Source organism: Parambassis ranga, chromosome 21 (assembly GCF_900634625.1).
Source record: "Parambassis ranga chromosome 21, fParRan2.1, whole genome shotgun sequence".
Taxonomy (NCBI): Eukaryota; Metazoa; Chordata; class Actinopteri; family Ambassidae; genus Parambassis; species Parambassis ranga.
Genome location: NC_041041.1, coordinates 17,017,921 through 17,038,832, shown reverse-complemented (window position 1 = coordinate 17,038,832; position 20,912 = coordinate 17,017,921). Strand labels below are relative to the sequence as shown.

Below are 20,912 nucleotides of genomic sequence, written 5' to 3'. Positions count from 1 at the left end.
ATGCAGGTATACAGTAGCTCTGATGTGTGCACCCCCCCCCCCTTATACTGTAAGTCATTATTGTTGCTCAGTTTCTCTCTAAATGTGGCCTCTTATGTCAGAACAAATATTATGACTATATGTAATCATGTGGGAAAAAATGCTAATAAACATTCAGTCGTGTTCAGCCAAACACACAAGGCTCCAACTGTAAATGAGAGCTTGGGCCATCACCCGCGTGTCCTTTATCTCCATTTTTCTCTCTCCCAGCTGTGTTTATTCACAAGATCAACACACCAAATACACCCTGAAGGGATTGTCAGCTGTCTATGACAAAGTTTCATTTCCTGCCTAAAACAGCCAATCACCAGCATAAAAACAGCTCATGCTAAAATCTCATTCAGGTACATGCTGTCTGTATAGGAGTGTAACTTTAGGCCCTCACTTTAGGCTGAGACATAAAAACGTCAGGTAGCTGCAGAGCCATTTGTCCTGTTGAGATTCCATGTTGGGAGAGTTAGAAATTTACTGGAAGAGAAGTGCGGTTTTTAGTGTGGTCTTAAAAACCCCACCACAAGCCTTAGAGGAGGTGGAGGAAGAGGAGGAGGAGGAGGAGTAAGGGGACGTTCACTTTTTCCCCTCCTCTCAGTTAATTCATTCCACACTTTTCCACAGACGCCGTTAAAAAAAGAAACGCGTCATGACAGCGCCGAGAAGGCATGCTCCCCTTCCTACCTCTCCATCTTGATCTTTCTTTCCACTAGTCAGCTATAAGAGGTGCAGACGATTTCCTCCTCTGGTTTAAAACATGGAGCTCTGAGACATGACTCGCGTGTCTGCTCCGCTGCTGTCATTTAACCAGATAACAAAGAACTCAACATCCCGACTGTGTGGGGAAACTACTGTCCTGATGTAGCTGGCAGATGTGAGGCAGCAAAAGGGGGGGATAGTTTATGGATTTTCCCTTATGTCTGGAAACAGACAGAGGAGTGTTTGGGGAGAAGAGATGGCAGCCAGGAGTTGAGAGGTTAGAAAATGACATTATGGAAAGTATGAGTCATTTTTAGGCTACTTCCTTTTGAGAAGAAGGCCTTAAACCAATACTGTCATTTTCAAGACACTTTTTATGAAATCTTCATTTCTTGCCCCTTGCTGATGTGCTTAATGCTGCCAGGATCACCGGTCCAGATGCAGATGAGTTACAGCTGTTTTGCAGCAGCTGCTCTGAAGACACTGGTGTCACAGCCAAACATTATTCTCCCATCCATGAAGGACCTTTATCCCAACCTGTGCCTGCTCTGCTGATAAAGCTGTCCATACCAGCAGCTGTTTCCAGGTTTAGAAATAAGGACATGCACCGTTCTTTGACTTGTTGTTAACAGCCTGTTATTTTCCCTTTTTTCACTCAAGTCAGGGAAAGCTTCCTGTCTGTTTAATATTTGTGAGTCTAGTTTGAACATGCTCCTCTGCACGGCGTCCACAAACAAAGCTCTGAATCTGGAGGAGGGGGGGGGGTTGAGCTCAGGCCAGGAAAGTTGAAATGAATAAGTAGCTTACTGATTACATGTCTAGGCTTTTCCATCAACAGGCCCCCGTCTCCCGCGCGTCTTCCCTTTTAAAGAGGCAACCACAGCTATGAACTGTTCCCCATCCCATGTTGAGCCATGGGAGGACTGTGGTCTGCTGAATTATCCAGCCCCCTCCTCCTCCTCCTCCTCCTCCTCCTCTTCCTCTCCTGCCTGTCTCTGCTCCTCCATCTCCATGTTATCATGACTTTAGAGTGAAGCTGGTAGTTGGAGTGTAAATGTGCATAAATAATGCTGAGGCAGCTTTATCTGGAAGAGACATCGAAGGTCCTCACGCCGCCTTGCGGCAAATTACATTTCCAGTTCATGCAGTAAATAAGCTGTGACCATTTTAAAAAGAATCATTATAAGCGATTAGAGAAGCTCACAGAGAAGCTGACCTCAAAGTTCAACGGGGTCAAAGTTCAACACCAGTGCAAAACCTCATGTACTGAGCATGCTTTGTCTCCATTAGCTGTCTTTGTTTCTGTTTTTGGACAAGTTACAGCGCAGCTCCTTTAAGTTTGTTCTGTTTGCTGCAGATGTCTGATTACACACGTGCAGTTCACCACAAAACGAAATAAGTTTCCTGTGGCCTGCTGTGCTGTTTGTTTGGTGTGAACTGCTAGTTTTAGAGATTTTCGCCTCTTCTTGTGACCCGGTTCAAAATCCGAAGACTTCAGACCAATTTATGTGAAGTTTTTTTTTTTTAACTTATTATAGGCTGCATATAGTTTAGAGTAGCTAGGAATCATAACCAGGACAACCAAGTGTCCAATAGGTGACAAGAAGGGTGTTCAGAAGGACAATCTTAAGTTTCTCAATCATTGGTTTGTTGAATGGGTACGGTAACCACATCATGATTCCTAGAAAGAGACACTGCTATTGATGTTTTTTTATTGATATGTATTGTATTTGTTGCTCCTAAATTACCACACGCAGTCTCTATTGAACTCTACAACACACACTACAACCGTCTGCACAGATAAATAGAGCTGTATGCCGCAGAGAATGGCCGACGCCTATTTAGAGATGAAGCAAAAGCAGACTGGCCTTTAAAAGTGTTCAGAAAGTGTGTGAAGTGTTTTCGGTACCTCTTTAACTTTCCCAGGTGGAGCTGTTTGATTTAAAAATCACAGTCCTGTGGTACACTGTCCAACATGTGGTTTTCATATCCTCTCTGGAAAGCTCCATGTTGCACATTGATCAAACTAAACACAACAGACTGATGCACTGCGAGCAGGGATGAGCTGCACCACCTGTCCAACCTTTAGTTGTGCACAGAGATAAGTACGTTAAACTACTGACAGCCTATAATTTTGTAACATAACCAGTAGTGCTTGAATGATCACACACAAATCTCCATCATCCATCAAACACATCAGATGTGTTTGTGTGAATAAACAGAAGTTTTGGCTGGTTCTCACAGTGCAGGCAGGCGGCGAGGGGGGAAAAATAGGTGACGTCAAACATTCCAGCTTGCCAGAGCAGCCCATTAACTTATACAAGGGGTCAGAGCGCCCCGGTGTTTTACTTTAACTAAGCACATGGCCAGATGTGAAGGAATAAACTGTGCATTCTGCACACAGAGGAGCTCAGAGGAACGTTCTAGCACAATATGCTCTGTGCGATTACAACAGATGAGCACAGTGAAGACCAGTGTTCCAGGTCTTTGTGTCAAAGAAAAGTCAATGACATGTCATACCGTGGAGATTCTGTACAATAAACCTCCAACAAACCTGCTGTTTAAGCCAGCAGAGAGAGTGGTGCGAGTCTTTTCCTGGCTGATCTGGCCTCTCCTTACTGGTTTGATGGATGAATGTTGTACTAACCAACATTGATAAATTAGTAACATATGATAGACAATGATATGTAGTGCATCAATACATCCGTTTTTTATGCATAATATAATACTTATATGATAGAAAATGATGTCTCTTCTTCTGAGTAAATATTTAAGGCTGTGCTTGTGTTTTCTTTTAACAGGATTCTTTGGGAGCTATGTGCTATTAATGGATGGAGTGATTGTGAAGAGAGAGACAGGAAGTGCAGGAACACCAGCAGGAATGTCACGCAGCAAATGGATCTCAACCAGAGATGCAGTGGCTCGGTAAGTAAACTCCCATATGGTACAACCTTTAAACACTCACTATTGGTCACCTCATGTTTTTGAGGCACCAAGTGTTCTGTACAGGGTGCTCTGGCTCCATGTACATGCATGTCCACAATGGGAATGTCTCCATAGACATACAGAGTCTAAACCTGCTGCTGATCAGCATTCAAGTCCTCACTATAGCTTAAAGAAATTTTGTGACTACTCGTCCAGATGTGAACTGCAGACATGCACTGTAATGTAATCAAGTTTTCAGATGATCGTTTGTTGCTAAGTGCCACAAACAAAGTTTACTTCTTTGCTGTAACAAAGATGACAGAAAACTTGAGTCAATCTGACATTATCTGCACGGTTTAGGGAGATCAGATCTTTCTGAAAAAGCATGATGTCTGCAGCTCACAGCAGAACTGAAAAAAACATCTGTTTGCATTTTCAAAGTGCAGACCGACCGTGGTGCTGGGTGAACGTCCCTCTCCCTCTCCCCAAATGTCACACAGAAAGTCACAGCTCAACAAATCTAGAGTATACACAAGGATGCAACATTTGGTCACGATCTGAAGAGTAAAGAGTGCTAACCATTTCCAGTCTGACTTGTAAAAATGATGGGATACACATGCTTTGCCATTATCATTCTTCAGGTGGGGAAGAACTTTGTTTTATGAGGCGTCCTGTATTTGCAGTGAGGAGCAACCCTAGAGGCAACAAAGATTTATTGCCATCCACATTTTGTCTGACCTCAGCATTACAGCAGTTTAGGGACATGCATCCTCTCCTCAAACCAAATGGCTGCCTGAGGCTCCCTTTAAAAAAAAAAAAGAATTATGCCTGTGTATTCTCATATCCCCAACCAATCTCCTTTTCTTTCTCTTAATCTCTATCAAAACACACTATATCTTTGTGGAGTTTCCCTCCATACTTTGTTTTTTTTTCCTTTCCTGCTCTCTTTTTCTTTTTTCATGCTTATTTTAGTTGATCTTGTGGTTTTCTCTTAATTTCTCCACTTTTTTGTTTCCATTTTCTTATTCTAACTGTTCTGAGAAACAAAGCAGCTGCTAGGCCGGCACACCGACATACACTGTATCATATGTACAGCACATCGGGCAGACGGCGTCCTCACATAAATATTTACATTTAAACTGAACTTGGCCGCATGGTGTGAGATCACAATCTAAATTTCACCTATTACCTTGGATTATGTGGTTGTTTTGTTCCAGAACTGCAGAATTGACACAACTACACAGTATAGCTAATACACACAAACACGATAAGACAGTCTGTAACCACTATTAAACCAACTCCCCTTAAACTAACTGTAAAAGCCCTCAATGTAAAATACAAACACATGTGATCACAGCCATCTGTTCTGCTTACACTGCTTTATCACCAATCTAAGCACACACTATATAAAAATCCAATTTAAAGATACAGTACAAAACTTAGGTTGCCCCCATCTGGCAGTGGAAGGAATCACACAAACAGAATCACAGAATGCAGTGAGATTTTCTCAAAAAGACAGGAACTAGCTAGCTATTATGGATTAATATGTGTCTTTAGGGCAGACGATGTATTCTGAATAATGATTTATTTCATGCAAAGCATGGATTTCTTAGAATTGGTAGTATAAGCCAAGTTTTATTTCTGTTTGGACCTTGAGACACTCATTTTGGACATTTGTTTTTCTGCCAGATGCTCCATCATGCTTATTTGTTTTAATCTACTCCGTTGCTATGGCTACCCTCCTCTTAAATAATGGCTCAAACATCACTGGCATGGGAATGTTGCCAAAGACATAAGACAGAAAGATTTTGTGCTATATATAGCATGATCTACCTGCACCTGATAGGCTTAATAAAAATAGTGCAACCTTGTTTAACAAGAGTCTAAACTGAAGTCCAGCAACACATAAATAAATAGAAGTGGATTACTGCCACAGCACTCTGAAAATGTTATTGTCAGTTCAAAAACCTCAACCATAATGTGTATAAAACTCTGCAGGAAGAGTCTTGCTGAAAGTTGTGTGACAGGCATAAAGGAGTTTTTTGTTGTTGTTGTTTTTCTTAAATGGATTACAGTGTTATGGAAAGTTTTTCTGGAGCCTGAATCTGCAGAGAAAACAACATCTGAGAAGACCTTTAGGCCAAAATATCCTTAAAATATTTTGAGATATGCTGGATTAGGCGTTGTTCCAGCATCATCTCTGAAATGGAAACCATGACTAAACTCCAGGTGAACTGTATCAGCGTTCTCTCAGAGTCATCTGTTATTGTTGAACCAAGAACACAGAGGCCTGGGTAGAGACTCCAGTGATCACCTCTCTGAGGTGGGACTCTCATTAGTCTTATTATTTAAAGATAAACTCTGCAGGGCAGAAGCCCGTGTTATCTGTGTAAAGACAAGCTAGCATAGAGAAGAGCATTTGTGGAGTGGGGCCTGGGGGGGTCGGAGGTTACTGAGACCCTTATCCTGTGGGGACATCTCTAAGTTTGAAACCCTCAGGGGACACACAGAATTTATCACTTTCTCTTTATTGCTAAATGAAGCCCTTGAAGTTTACTGCAGTCTGAATTTTTGGAGACAAAGAGGTGATGAGGTCAGGGTGGTGTTCTGTGCATGTTAGAGAGGTCAGTGCCAGAGCAGTGGCCTTTCAGAAGTCTGTCTCTGTGAAACTGACCAGAGCCTGACTGCTGCACTGATATGATCTTAGTCGCCTACAAGAAACTAATGTTTGTGCTTAAAAGGGTAAGAAGTAAAAAAAAAAAAAAAAACTTGGGTAGGATCCACAGTTTGCCTCTGGATTCCTTTGTGAATATTACAGCTACACAGTGCCATAATATGTAAAATGTCCATTTGCATATACCTAAATGCCGTAAAATGAAGTTTCAGAATTTTAACTTGCATTACTCTATGTCTGACCTGTCCAGAGTGTAACGTTAGTCACACCTGTAGATAGCTGGGATAGGCTCCAGCCCCTCCCCCCGTGTCCCTCCAGGACAAAGTGGGTTCAGATGATGGATGGATTATCCTACATCTTCAACAGGTAGAAGTTTGCAGGAGTTTTGTAATTCTGACTGTTGTTCGGCTCCATGTTTTATTCAGACACACTCTCCTTCATATAAACTCACTCTCACCTCACAGCCCTTTATATACACTGTGTGGTTTTGGTCACATCCATGCCCTCTTTCCTTTTTCTACCACCAGATTCACTCACTATACACAGATACAAAGAAACATGCATTGTGAGTTATTGTTTTCTTATTTTGATGTAAGTTCCAAGATCTTTGTATACAATTTTACAGTCATTTCAAATGACAATGATCATTCACTGAATATTAATCCCTACCTTCCAACTAATGAAAATCCAGATTTCCAGGGGTCCTTGTACACTTAAAACTGCAGTAATCCTGACTGAGCTTCTTACACAAATCTATTGATGACAGTTAAGTTGAGCTTTGTGGTCGCATAGCAGTGATGTCAAAGACTGAAAGTAAGATCCATGGTTTTCCTACATTTACTGTCTCAAAGTCAAGCTGCAGTTTACATCCATTTTTGTCCATTGAAAATGATGATGTGAGCAAACCATAGACACATGACTTTTGAGCTGAGGGGTGAAAATAAATTGAGTAAAGCTCATAATACAGTCATGCTAAGTTATTATAACTTTATCGTTAGCATCTGCATGTAATAACAGTTTATCGCTTAGTTTAGTGGTTTACAACCCATTTAAGAAAAGCTGAGCCCAAACAAAGCCCTGCACACATCCTGGTAGAGGCTGGGTGTTAACAGTGTGTTAACATGAGCATGTAACTCTGTAGTCCACTGTACACTGTACATGAATAACTATGTTACATATGATAAAACCAGGATAAAAGGCAAAACCTGAACACGGATGTGCTTGTAAGTCGTGGTCTTTGGAGGCGAGTCAGTTGTCATGAATGAGGTCAGAGCCTGGACCTAATCAGATGGGCTGTAATGCAGCTGGATGTGAGTCAAGTATGCTGGCATATGCAGACAATGCCAAAAGCATCTTCATCAGTGTGTATGAATAGCTTTTCCTTTCTAGTTACTCATTTCTGTTTCTGCTCCACAGGCTGTGTATGAGAGACCCTTACTATAGACACAGTTCTGGAGGACCACATCCAATCTGCAAAAAAAGAAGCCAGGTAAATCTAATTTTTGCGTCAATGTATCTACATTTTTATTTCACCACGTCAGGCTCCTGCACATTATCCCATACTCAGTCTTGCACAAAGCAAATGAAGGGAACCAAGTTATTTACCATGTTTAGAAAGATGTTTTTCTCTAATGAGAAAAGCATGAGAGGAAATATGAGCATCCATGTCCTTGTGATGTTTTGGCAAAACACCAAAAACTGCATCAACCAATGAAAAACGTATTTTTTGTCAGTAGAGCCCTCAGAGCGTTCCTTCGCTGTCATCAGTGCCAAGCAGTGGATTTCTTTTCTTGGCAGATGCGCTGCAGTTTTTGTTTGCTGAAACTCCTCCCATCTATTAGAAACATACTTTATTCAGTGAGTCATCAACAGCTGTGTGAGCCACAGAAATGTCCTAAGGCAGACTCCGACGAGGAGACAGAGCTGTGATCTGACGCATCTTTCCTTCTAAAGATCCACTGTTTGACCTGATTCTAAATGAGTTGATACACAAAACATGTCACAAATATAAATATCATTGCTGCACAAAGCCACCGTTTTGTAGTAAAAATGTCAGACTAACACATCTGTTTGGATCTAAAACTGTACAATTCTCATTAACAATGACAATAACATCCAAAACACGTGCCATTCCAGAGGAAATTCCATTTTTTGACATAACTTCCTGTGCCGGAGTCAAACCAAGCCTGTTGCAGAGGCATTTGTCTCTTTCTGACTCCCCTCCTCCAACTCCTCATCTTTGCACTTTCTGTGCCAAAGTTTTTCTTCCCCTCAGATTGTAATGAAATTATGATGAAGTGATCCCATGTTTACCCATTGTTCTCCCAAAAACACATCAGGGAAAGGAACTCCAGGCCTGTACTTAGCCCAGTAAGTAAGACTGACATGATGCACAACACAGTTCAGGCTGTGTAAACCTGCGGTGCTTGCCTGGTATGGCTGATTAGGTGAAAACATGCATTCACCTCCATAATTAAAAGGCTGCAGGACCACAGGATTCAGGATTCCTTAGACTTCACTTTAAATATATTTTCCAGACACTAGTATTTGATGCCACTGATATGGATATGACTTTAGATTTTACCGTTATCCACAATGTGCTGTAAGCCTCTGAGACAGAGGCGTGAGGATGCTCAGCGAGGCTCAGTGAGCTCAGTCTCTTTTGGCCTGTTTTCCCCCACAGAAGCATTTTTACCCATGTGGTGAAATCATCTAGGTTAAATGAGTCACCGGCTACATGCAGACATTTCCACATCTCACTGGTCTGGCTCAATGTGAGACGCGTCTGTTTGGGAACACTGAGTGGACATTGCGGCCGGCAGCACAGACTCACATTGTGCAAAAAGAATGCACCCCTTTCTCATATTTGACTGAAGAACTCACTTCCCTGCTGGACATGTGGAAATCCTAACTCAGAAATGCCACTTTGGATGCGACGCAATGAAAATAGAACAGGGCCTTAATACCTTGAATTATAGTAATACACATTTTTCTGTGGCAGAACCTTATGTTTTCTGATCCTGCTTAAAGCTGAAACACACATCTGCTTCCCACACTATCACTTCAATCATTGGTGACATTTCTTGAAACATCATACCATCTACTGAGATCTGGCAGGCATGCATGGTGCATATTACTCAAGTAATATCTTCATAACATGAGCTTTCAGGAGAAAGCCTATGTTTTAACCGAGAAGCAGCTGTACATTCACTGTAATGACCTTTTTTTTGTCTGTAGGCCTATTTGACGGAGCCTTAATAATTTTCATAACAGCACACAAGAGTGTAGTAACACCCCCCTCCCCCCCCTCCCCCCATTCAGGACCACCTGGGTTGAAAACGCCTCTAGGCGGCACATATATGAGGCATTTCACCCTGAAGCCAATCAGCTGTCCAACAAGCTGTTAAGAGCCTAAACATATCCGAAGCCACATTGCTAACCCTTGTCACCCGCCAACACCCATGTGGCTCCACTTGTTCAACCTCTGCACTTGTAATATACACAACTTAGCCACAACTTAGAATTAAGGTCCAGCTACAGCCTGCAATTATGGCCGACTGTCACCATTTTGTGGCATTCGAACAAGCGTGGTGCTCGAGAACGTGGTCGCCAATAGGATCCCATGTTTTAGGAATATATAGTTAACATATAACATTTAATACACAGTTTATGTATTAAAATTTCTCCAAAACTGCAGAATGTTCAAACGCAACCATAGATAGATGGAATTACTACTCAATATAAAAGTATGATTTTTTTTTTTTTTTTCATTTCGTTGTGTAGCGCCCGAACACAACATGGTAACATGAATGATTCTATGCTAACAAAATGCCAAGTCATTATCTGGCTGGCTGTTTTCTCATGCATCACCTTTTTTTGAGGGTAACAACATCCTCTTCTTCTCCCAGCTGCTGTAGATGTAATTTGTTACATATTTCCTATTGTAATAATACATCGCAATAGCAACATGTCATCATCACCCATGCCACCTATGGTGTTGTCCTTCTCCCTGCATTCAGTGTGGATGCAGCATTAACTCCACTTCCTACATACACCTTCTACTCTGTCAATCGTTTATATTTCATTCACCAGTAATCTGATTCTGCTGAAGCGACAGAGAACATCCCAGATGGGAACAGCCTTTGAACAGTCACCAGGAGAGAGACAGAGAACATGTTCAGAGGGAGTGTTACATTATACTAAAAACCTGCCAGCCTACAGAGGATCAGCTCCAGAGGGCGAAAGTCCTCCTCATCTCCTTGAAAAAAACTACAACCAGCTGTATCAACACAGGCTCAACAGGCTAGGGAGGACTTCTCGAAAGCATTATCGGGGATGTCGTGTTTGTTTTACTAGCATTTCAGGATGGACAATATTACTTTATAATTGTTGAAAAAAAGATAATGTCTAACAGTGTTAGTTTGGGGGATATTCCTTAAAGCTAGTCAGATTAAGGAAGAGAAGACAAACATGGATAGGCCTAGCAGACGTGTTTTCTGTTCTTACAGCAATGCTGGATCATACATTCCATTAGTGTACTGTACTGTAATGTATTGCACCTTTAGTGTGACTGTGCATTGGGGCCTCTGAATGAGGAGCAGTGGTGGCATTCCTCTTAATTAGAATGAAATTAAAGGCAATTCTAGTGCTGTGTTTATGTTCCATCCTGTCATCCTCCTACACTGACAGGGACAGCGGATCACAGGACAGACAGGTTCAGTAAGTGCCAATCAAGCAGCAGGAAAGCTGTCAGGAGGAGACGTAATTGTACGGCTTTTGTACAAATTGTTACTTTAACATGAACCTGTAAAGATACAGAAGATAAGACACCCCCCCTTCACACTGTTTAGGCAAAACATGAGCCAGTAAGATTCACACTCACCCCACTGCAGTACTGACATGTTATGTTTTACATTGGCTGTTCAACTCCCCCCCCCCTTCCAACTATTTCTGAGACTTTTTTTTAAATATTTTTCAAATACTGCCAAAGAGATTTTTTTTTTTAACATCTGGAAGTCATCCGTCCGCCCCAATCCTCCATTTGCTGACTGCTATAGTTTGGTTTATATGTAGTTTCTCATGGAGCAGGATGAGTTAAAACCATCAGACCCACTGTCTGTGCCACCACAGATACCTCAGGTTCACATCAAACCACTGATAAAACTCAAGACAATGAGCAATCCGCAGAGCCCGACCCCCTTCAACTGTGGAAGAAAAGAGGCGTGTAATCAAGTCATAGCTCAAAAATGCAGCATGTGTTTCTCATCAGAGCCGTCTGTGGAGCTGGTTGAATTCACATGTTTGGACGTTTCAGCTTTGGTAGAAAACAGCCCATTTGTTGCGATTGTCAGTGATGTGGCAACACAACAACTGGAACCAATTTGGGAGACAGGGTGACCTCATGTAGGTTTGTTGAATTGGAATAGCAGATTTTTCTTTCTGCTCGTGTGTTTTCTCTGAGAAAGAAAGAAAAATTGGCTAAATATTAAAAAGCTGAAGATGAGGCAGAGGTAACTGTGCTTAACATACTTAAGGAAGCCCCTGCGTTCACTGAGACTGGCTGTTGAGTCTCTTTGATGTGAGGCGCAAAGTGGCATCTTTGAAGATGTTTTACAGCCATGTCAGCGTCTGGGAGGAGTGTTCACACACACACACACACACACACACACACACACACTGAGGCATGGTTTCTCTCTGGTTAATACTGTGGACAGACTGCTGTTTTTTCAGATTGGAGTCAGAACTAAATCACTAGTTTTTCTATGTTTCTTGAAATCTCACTAAACTCCCCTGCTTCTTATTCTTCAGGTCTTTGTTGTTTGTATGTAGGCTGTACTTTATTATTTTTCTAATCTATGCTGGCGTCACCATTTTCCAATTGTAAGCCTAAAGTCTGGCCCTTGATCTCATTTGCCAGCTTGTGTTCCTCTGAAACGTTCCGCACATGTGCAGGCATATGACTCTCATCTGCAGCTTTATAACCGCACTGACTAAAGTGTTCAACATTTGCTTTGAACATGTTTTGAGTTTTCAAAGCAACATATTTGATTCCATGAATTCCACCGAAAAGTCATGTCCCCTTCAAAATCTTTCCAACAGCCTCGATGCAGACGTACGCTGACTTTATTTCTCATCAGCCTCATTAAAGGCAGCTCAGCTTAAAGGTGCAGTTTTCCCTATAAAACAGTCCAATTTAATGTAGTAGTGCTTGTAGCTGTAGCCCACAGCCCACGTTTATTTCAAATTTAACATATTCTCCACACTAATTGTTCAAAAGATGACATGTAAAAACCATTCCAGCTGCTCATTGTGTCACACACACACACACAGAGTACATTGTCTCAAAGTGCTGGTGAACCACATTTTCCCTTAGTCTACAAAAACCATGAACTTTCCACTGTTTTTATTTGGTCCAAATGCAATCACCTCACCTACCACTATTCCATGGAAAGAAGCCTGCTAGACCACTGTGCTGCTTCACACAGGCAGACCTCAGCCAGCATAGAGAGCTGATAATGGTAGAGTTAGCCATTTTGCGCTGAAGTAGGCACACGTGCAGTGATTCTATGCAGGTTTATGCCTGCTTTCCATTTCCTGTTGATGGCTTTGTATGTGGGCTTTATTGTTATTAATGCTTCACCCAAAAACCATGACATCAGTGATGACATCTGTCACTTCTACCTGAGCAGTGACAGAATATTTGGCTAAAATAGCAAAGAATTGATGAATTTATAAACGGATGCATTACAAAAGAAATGAAAAACAGCATTTACACACATCTTTATGTTGCTCTGAAGTTTTACGTGGATGTGTGGCGATTGTCCCCTTTCACATTACAGAAGCCAGATGTTAGTGGGTTTTTTCAGTGTAAAAGGAGCTTTGGAGACAGATTTACATTGAACAAAGCCTGGAACCTGCTTATGTAAAAGTACAGAGTTGCCTCCTTTCCTTTTTATTGAAACTCTAACATTAGTCTAGATGAGGCAGCATAAGGCACCTGCACCTTGTAGCATCCACCACAAGGTGGAGCTCTACCTGGCTCCCCATTATCACACAACAGTCTGCTTTATGTGAACCTACGAAGATAAAGCTCCTCTTTCCATTTATATATATATATATAATAAAAGAATAACTAACTATTCAAAGGGAGAGGTAGTTTAAAGAAAAATAAACAGTTGTGTCTGGGCTGCAGCTCTTAACTCCACACTCCACCATGGATTCCATCACATGAACTTTCCAGTGCTCAGAGCATGACATCATACGTAAAAACAACATGGCTCCTGTGACGAAACAAGACATCAAACAGTCCTGCTAGAGGAGGAAGAGGAGGAGGAGGAGGAGGGGAGGGAAAAAAAGGTGGAAGTAAAACAAGAACACTCAGGTGTTCCAGCTCTGAGCGCTGCCAGCTGAAGACACGAGCAGCCTCTGTGACTCAGAGAATCCAGCAGCATCTCATGTCTCCTCACATCTGCCCTGTATTAACGCTCAGCCTGTGTTCCCTCCAGTGAGATTCTTTTCGCACATGTACGGTGTAGTCCGAGTTGGAGGGGGGAATAAATTGTTTAATGGATGTTCCAAAGTGCAAAAAAAGTGCAGTTTCCCTTCTCTGCACATTTCCAGCACCTCAGGGTGACATCACATGCAATCACTGACAGATGTCCACAGAACTGTTTTCTGACAAGCAGCGCCTGTTTGCCAGTTGCAGAAAATCCACACAAGAGCTATTCTCATCTCATGTAAAGTGTCTCCAAGATGCACCAGTAAGGTTTTAAATTAATCAGCAGGGAGTTTTGAATTAAGTTGTCATGTTCAAGGAGAATTCACCCACGCATGATGCAGGAAATCTCACTTAATCAGAAGTTTCTGTCACAAACAAAAGTGCGGCTCAAGCCAACTGCTGTTCCAGAGTTTGCACAAGGTCCAAGCTAATGTTTGAAGGTCAGCCACCTTCACACATTATAACAGCAACAGCAATTAGGTGTTAAAACAAACAGCCGAGAGGTTCACTTACCGCTGGTCCCGTCCTGACATGTAACAATCAAAACCTGAGCCACGGACACCACCAGAAAAAGGAAAGTCCTTAAATGCACAAAGCTCATCATGTCTATAAGAAAGACATGAGCCTTCCTCGTGTGCAAAAGCAAGGGGAAAAGGGATGAAAAAGAAAAAAAAGGGCTCAGGTTATCACTGCACCACCATGAAGACAAGAGAGCCTCTCCTTGTAAGCAGCACGCAGACCCAGCCCAGACTGCGTGAGTGCTTTTTTGTGTAGTTACAGCTTTAAATGAGAAGAATGCTGGCGAGCCTAATTTTCCTCCCCCTTTTGTCAGCCCTCTCCCATAACCATCCTCTCACAGGCTTTTGTGGCTGTGGGAGAACTACACCCATGTTCACAAGTTCTCATACTTTCCAGTGATTCTTTCTGTCTCTAACTCCCACTTTAATCATCTTTAAACTGACTCATGATCAAAGATGATAAAAAAGGAGCAGATAAGGAAAACTGACTTTGCTCATTTTGAGGTGATTTTGTTTGTGTGTGTGTGTGTGTGTCTTTAGAAGTGGTCGCTAAGCAAGATCATAAAAGTGCTGTTTTACTGCTGTCTCTGGGGCACCAAACAACACTCACAGTACGCTGAGAATCCCTTTTTTTTACTGGCCAATTAAAGGCAAGAATAGAGTTTATTACTTCTGTTTTGCAATGCAAACTGGAGTCAAGCAAATGCATTTAAAGATTTCTATTTGATTTGCTGCCAATCAGTGGAATCGTTACTCGCACCGTCTATAGGAATAAGTACAGAGAGAAAGAGATCAGAAGAGAAGTAAAGAGAGCCTGTGTGTGACTGTGTCACTGTGGGTGGTCATGAGTGGTAGGTGGTCATCATTGGGAATCCAGAGTGTAAATTTAGAGAGATATCTGAGGTCAACACCTCTTGACTTGTAGTGAGAACATGGAATCTGCCCACAGTGCCAAAAGCAGTTTTTACAGAAGAGGATCAGAATTTATGAGTGTCTCAGTTTAAAGATCAGAATTCTTTTTTTTTCCTTTTTAGCATTCGGAGTTTGGAGTCTCAAATTTCACACTAAACTCTATCAAGGCAGACCAAAGTCAGAATTTTGAGGGAAACAAATGTTTAGGGCTGTGTCCGGAATCACTCACTCACTCCCTATATGGGGAGTTCTACGTTCTTTCTGGACACTACCTCCATCACTTTCTATCGCCGTTAATTACATCAATGCTGTCGCGAACAGTGCTGATGTCTGCTGGCTACACAAACTACATCGCTAGCAATTGTGCCGTTATAAACTTATGTTCATTAAATTGATCATTGTATTTGTAAGACAGGTACTGTAACTGTTCTTCTCCATGATGGTCTGCGAAATGCATGACGGTACAAATCTCTATTGTAGTGACTATTGGTTGTGCAGTACTTTTCATGATGCATTGTGGGATACATTAAGGGCACTATATTGGGTCTAAAAATACTGGGACAGCACTATGAAGATTTTCCTGAGAATGTTTTGTATAAAATCAGAACTTTAAACTTGGAATTATGAGGAAAAAATATAAATACATTTTTTTACAGTGGCCCACAGTGTAAACCTATTATTTGTTTAATATGACACAAAATACCACTGTAGACATATTTCATTGCATTTTCCATGAAGGGGATATTTGGAACAATAACTCTTCACAAATCATCAAAGTCACTGAAATGGCCTGTAGGGAAGCCAATGAAGAGAAATTACAGATGTAGGAGAGACTTGAAGAACAGCAGACAAATGCAACCTATTAATGAGCTCTGAATACAAATACAATGCTGCAGTGGGGTATTGCTAATTCCGAAATCTAATGAGATAGTTGCCGTTGGCACCATTCTTCACTTCCTTGTTTATTTGTATATATAACCTTGAATTCATGTCTGAAACATCCATTTTTACATGTAACTACTAAACTACTAAATGAAACTAAAGTTTTAAACCAGGCTTTACCACGCAGACATCCAGACCTGACCAGTTTGACAGGAAACAGCTGTGTGCCATGTTCACAAGGTGCTAAAAGCATCAGGTGATTGGCTTTCTCTCACATAGCCTGTGTGTGTGTGTGTGTGTGTGTGTGATAGAGGTGGAGGGGTTTACACAAGCAGAGCTAATGAGAAAGACAGCTGTTTTCTTGTCGGCCCTGCCCACAGACCATGTCAGCCAGTTCCCTCGGACTCCTTCTGAGACTCTCAAGAAGCATCGGTCATATTTTCTCTGGAAACAGAAAAATAAAGGAAACAGGGGAGCACCACAAAAGCTGCCTGTTAGCCAAAGTTTTTGTTTTTTTTTGTCTTTGAATCAAAGAATGTAGCCAGAAGCAGTATACCTTAGGTGATGTGGGAATCTGTTTAGTGTAACTAATGGTTTGTCCCCTGGTGGTTTGTATACAAAATGGCTAGAAAAGAATAGAATAGAATAGAATAGAATAGAATAGAATAGAATAGAATAGAATAGCAAGTAAACTGCAATAGTCTGTCTTCACTGGCATTGTGCCCGGCTGCTTCTGTGAGCTAGGGGAACTTTTACATTAATGTAGCTTAGCATAAGTATTTTAAAAGAGGCAGTAGTTTCCAAAAGTTAGGTGCTCTCACTATTACTCAAACTGGAGTATACATTTTATTAGGGACTATTTCCAGCTGTGGATTAATACAGATTAGGTGCTCTCGTAAATTCTCGTGGCAGCAGAGGGGACTTGGGTAACCCAGGATCTGCAGTATGTTCCATAATATTTGACCATGTATGAAACAAACAAACTGAATGTGCAGTCACATTTGTAATAAATTCAAATACACAGTGGGGGTTTTTACTTCTTGGGTGATCCCTTAATCAAACAGGCACCAGATCAATCTACAGCTCCTGGTTTCCTTTTACATAAAAGCACAAATGTCAGTGACCAACATTATCCTGTCATCACTAAAAGTAATGCTAAAAAGGGGGGGCATAATTTCGATTCAGATTTCAGAGGTTTTGGAAATAATTACCCAGCTCTGCTTCCTGTGTTATTAAACCATATAAACACGTGATCTGGGCAGGAACAGAAAACTCTGCTGTCTGGTTTTCACAATGAAAGAAATGGTACAGGTGAGACATGCAGATACTCAGGTCAAGGTTACATCAGTGTGGCCACAGCGATCAAAGGGGATTGGTCAAATAGATTTTCTGTATAGTGTTGCTATTGTAAAGCATTTTTAATAACTGTGATATTTTTAAGTAATAATGGACCTATTCATATTCAACGCCATCGCAAAACCCTTTGTCGCTCCACTGTGTTGGTTCCTTGGCGCGGTGCAATTAACCGCTATAGTGGTACGGACGTGTTGCTTTTACAGTGAACAATGGCAACCGAGAGAGAGAGCATTTGTTGTTGTTGGAAAAAAGTTGCTGTTTGTTTGTTTTGGAATATCTTCACAGTCCATAATCACATAAGTACATAAGTAGCCAATCCATCACAGCTCTTGTGGTCTACGTGGCCTTGACATGTAGTTATAATTTTTTTGGTGCGCGCATCAGGTGATGGATGGTACAAACCCACAGCGAACACCCAGGAGTTCCAGGTTGGCATCCCTCTCACTGCACCATCACTTCATGGTGTTAAAGTGCTGTATTACCATCATGGATATAACTTCCACTTATTTTTCACTCAAAGATGGGGGTGGGCATCGAACCGCTTATGGCTTAGGCTAGACATTAAAAACAGGTTATGGTTGTAGGTTGTGGTGCTGGCTGGCAGGACAATGATTCATCTTACTCAACACAAAACAACGTTTAAAATTTCATGAGATTTCAGGGGAAATGAGCTGCTAGTTTGACAGGGTTGCCTCTTGCTGTATGTGTGAGTGTTCTTTAGCATCAGAATTGAAGTGTTTTAGGTTGTGTTAAAGCTAAACTGTCATTGCACTGAAAGAGCAAGAGAGTCGGATCAGCCCTATTTATTCCAGTACGTATATAATGTATGTATAGTACTGATGTTGTCTTATATCCACGTACAACCTCTCCTCCTCCACCTTTCTAATCATAGGCTGTTTTGAGATTTACTGGTGTCCTATTATGTTGTTTACATGGGGTTAGGGTTGTCATTGTGTAAACTTAACTTGGCTAATCCCTGCTCTGTGGTAAGTTTAAAAATGTGGCAAAACTTACAAAAGTGCGCACATAAGGGGGCCAAAGAAAATACATGCAGTCAGGCTTGTACTGTATCTGCTACTTCTTTGATGTGACTCAGTTTCAGGTTTGAGGCAGTGTCAGAGTTTCAAGAAGGTAGAGTTTATTTTCATTCCAGGACTTTGACAAGTCTGTTGTGGAAGGAGGCAGTTAAAAGAAAACTCTGCAGGAACAGCTGGCATCATCTGTCATTTCACTCCCCCTTGTCCTCCCAGCTTATTAAACTCCTCCTATTGGCATTTGTGTTTTATTGTAATGAGGAGGGCTGAGTCCGCCACTGCCAGTCCAAATCCTCAGTTCTATAATGTTGCCTCAAGTGCGTCACAGCATATTTCACACATTCTCCTCCTCTAATGTGATCTTTTAAGCTAAAGTTGATGCCTGTAGCATTCACAGAAAGTGTCTGCTGCAATGATTTGGCTGCATTTTGCCATTTAAATAACAAACACAACAATATGTTTAGCAGTTGTTTATGTTTGAAATGTTATATTTTGCACTTTTGGTTAAATGATTGCAACATTCTGCAGAGAGATAAACCATAAAACATCTGTATATTTTGTGCTCTGATGGTATTGACAGACGTGGAGGGGCATCTTTGATAGCTTAGCTTTGGACCGAACCAGGGAATGGAAATAATTAGCAGTGTCTAAGTCTCCAAGGCTACGACTGCCAAAATATTGCAATAAACAGACTGCAGCCAGAGCACACACACACACCATCAGCAAGATCACCATTCCTGAGCCAGAGCAGCCATCCAGAACCAAAAGCTAGTGTTGTTCCTGCCCAGTATTTTCAAAGAACAAAACCCACACGTTTTATTTTAACCCACTTAGTGTAAAACATCAGGTACTGAAAGGGACAGGAAGAGTGCTGGAACAGATGCAACACACATGCACTCCTCTTTGGAGTACAGTATATCCAGTATATATGATGCTGTCAAACAACGGTTGAGATAAAAAGAAACCTCTAGGTGACCCACGTTTCTGTGACTGACTGTCAGACACACGTGTGCCTCAATATGTTTTTATGTTGTTTCTCTTTAGACACTTTTGATGAAAATCTGCAAAATATAGTTAAAAGAAAAATAGTACAGTTTGTAAAAAGTGATCATATGCCTGGCTTTTCAGTCCTATTGTCCATTATGAGCAAATTCCTGGGGATCCTGAGCTGCGACCGACAACCATAAAGCTGTCACTATGAACCATATCTCTTGGAACACACACACACACACGCATGACCAAAAGCAGAACATTTCCCAATGATCAATCCAATGAATGGCCAGCTGTGAGGTCAGTTCTTATTGTATCCTTAGTAGAAGAAGTTTGTTACAAAAAATCCTGCACTGCAGGACCAAGCGGGTTAATGGAGCTAAACAGCTGCAGCACCAATCAGGATTGTCTCTCTTCTCACAGGAGGCAGTCTGATATTTCAAGTTTCTTATTGTTTACCTTGTTGGACTTCCCATGTCCTATTTGCATCTGGTAGAAAAACAGTTGTGTGTAATTTCCTGCTATATTGAGCATTCATGCAGACTGCACCAAACTTTAGTAGCTCTGCCCCCAAATGCATCATTATGTGTTGCATGCCAGGAGAGTTCAAGGAGAAAGTTTTTCTTAATGTTGCATTCCAGAGTGTAAGGAGTGAAGAAGTCCAAAACGAGGATGGGCGCTGGGCCATTAACAGCAATTCAGCTGAAAACATTGTCTATCTTTGGTATGTGATGATGCTAAGAGCCTGCTGTTGTGTCGTACACAGGGGTGTTTTTCAGCTGATGCCAGAATAAACAGAGCTGGAGTCATTTAGGCATAAAAGCATTAATTACCTTTTTTAAGTTTGGAGAAAGACAGGAGAGAGTCTTGGTCAAATTTGATCCAAGTGAAAACCCAAAACTACACTTTGTACTTTGTACCTGTGACAGTGAAGCTTCTGAAAGAGCCGACTGGCCCAGCAGAGAGCCTTGACAGAATTCTCCCAGGCGATGTAAGCTGTGAGCTGACTTCCTACAGCGGAAAAATCTCCCCTGTGCTATCTCGTACTTGTACTTCAACAATCCTCCCTCCATACTCTATCCACTGCCAGAGCTGTGATGACTTCTCCCTTCGTGGTCTTAGCTCATCTGTTAAAGTCGTTATCAGGGCTCAGCTCCACCTCCCAAATCCTAAAGACATTGGAGCCCAATAAAATAGAGACAATAACAACAGACAACTTGAAACAGGGAAATCTGATTTCCTTTATGGAAGAAATTACATGCTCGAGGTACTAAATGTCCAACACAAACACTCACAATATTAAGTCGGATTTGGAAATAATCTAGCCTGTCTGTTGTTTCGATTGTCAGCTCACCTATTGCTGTTCTTATTCATGATATTAATTCTGTCCTGAA

General features: G+C 41.5%; 1 protein-coding gene across 1 annotated transcript in view; it reads right to left on the bottom strand.

The window, feature by feature from the left end:
* col5a2a (collagen, type V, alpha 2a) overlaps positions 1 to 14,682 on the bottom strand; it is a 29,576-nt gene extending 14,894 nt beyond the window's left edge. Inside the window, exon 1 of the mRNA XM_028433807.1 lies at positions 14,340 to 14,682. Within this exon, the coding sequence (XP_028289608.1) occupies positions 14,340 to 14,430 (91 nt within the window). The 5' untranslated portion in view covers positions 14,431 to 14,682. The remainder of the gene's footprint in view (positions 1 to 14,339) is intronic.
* Between the last annotated feature and the right edge of the window lie 6,230 nt (positions 14,683 to 20,912).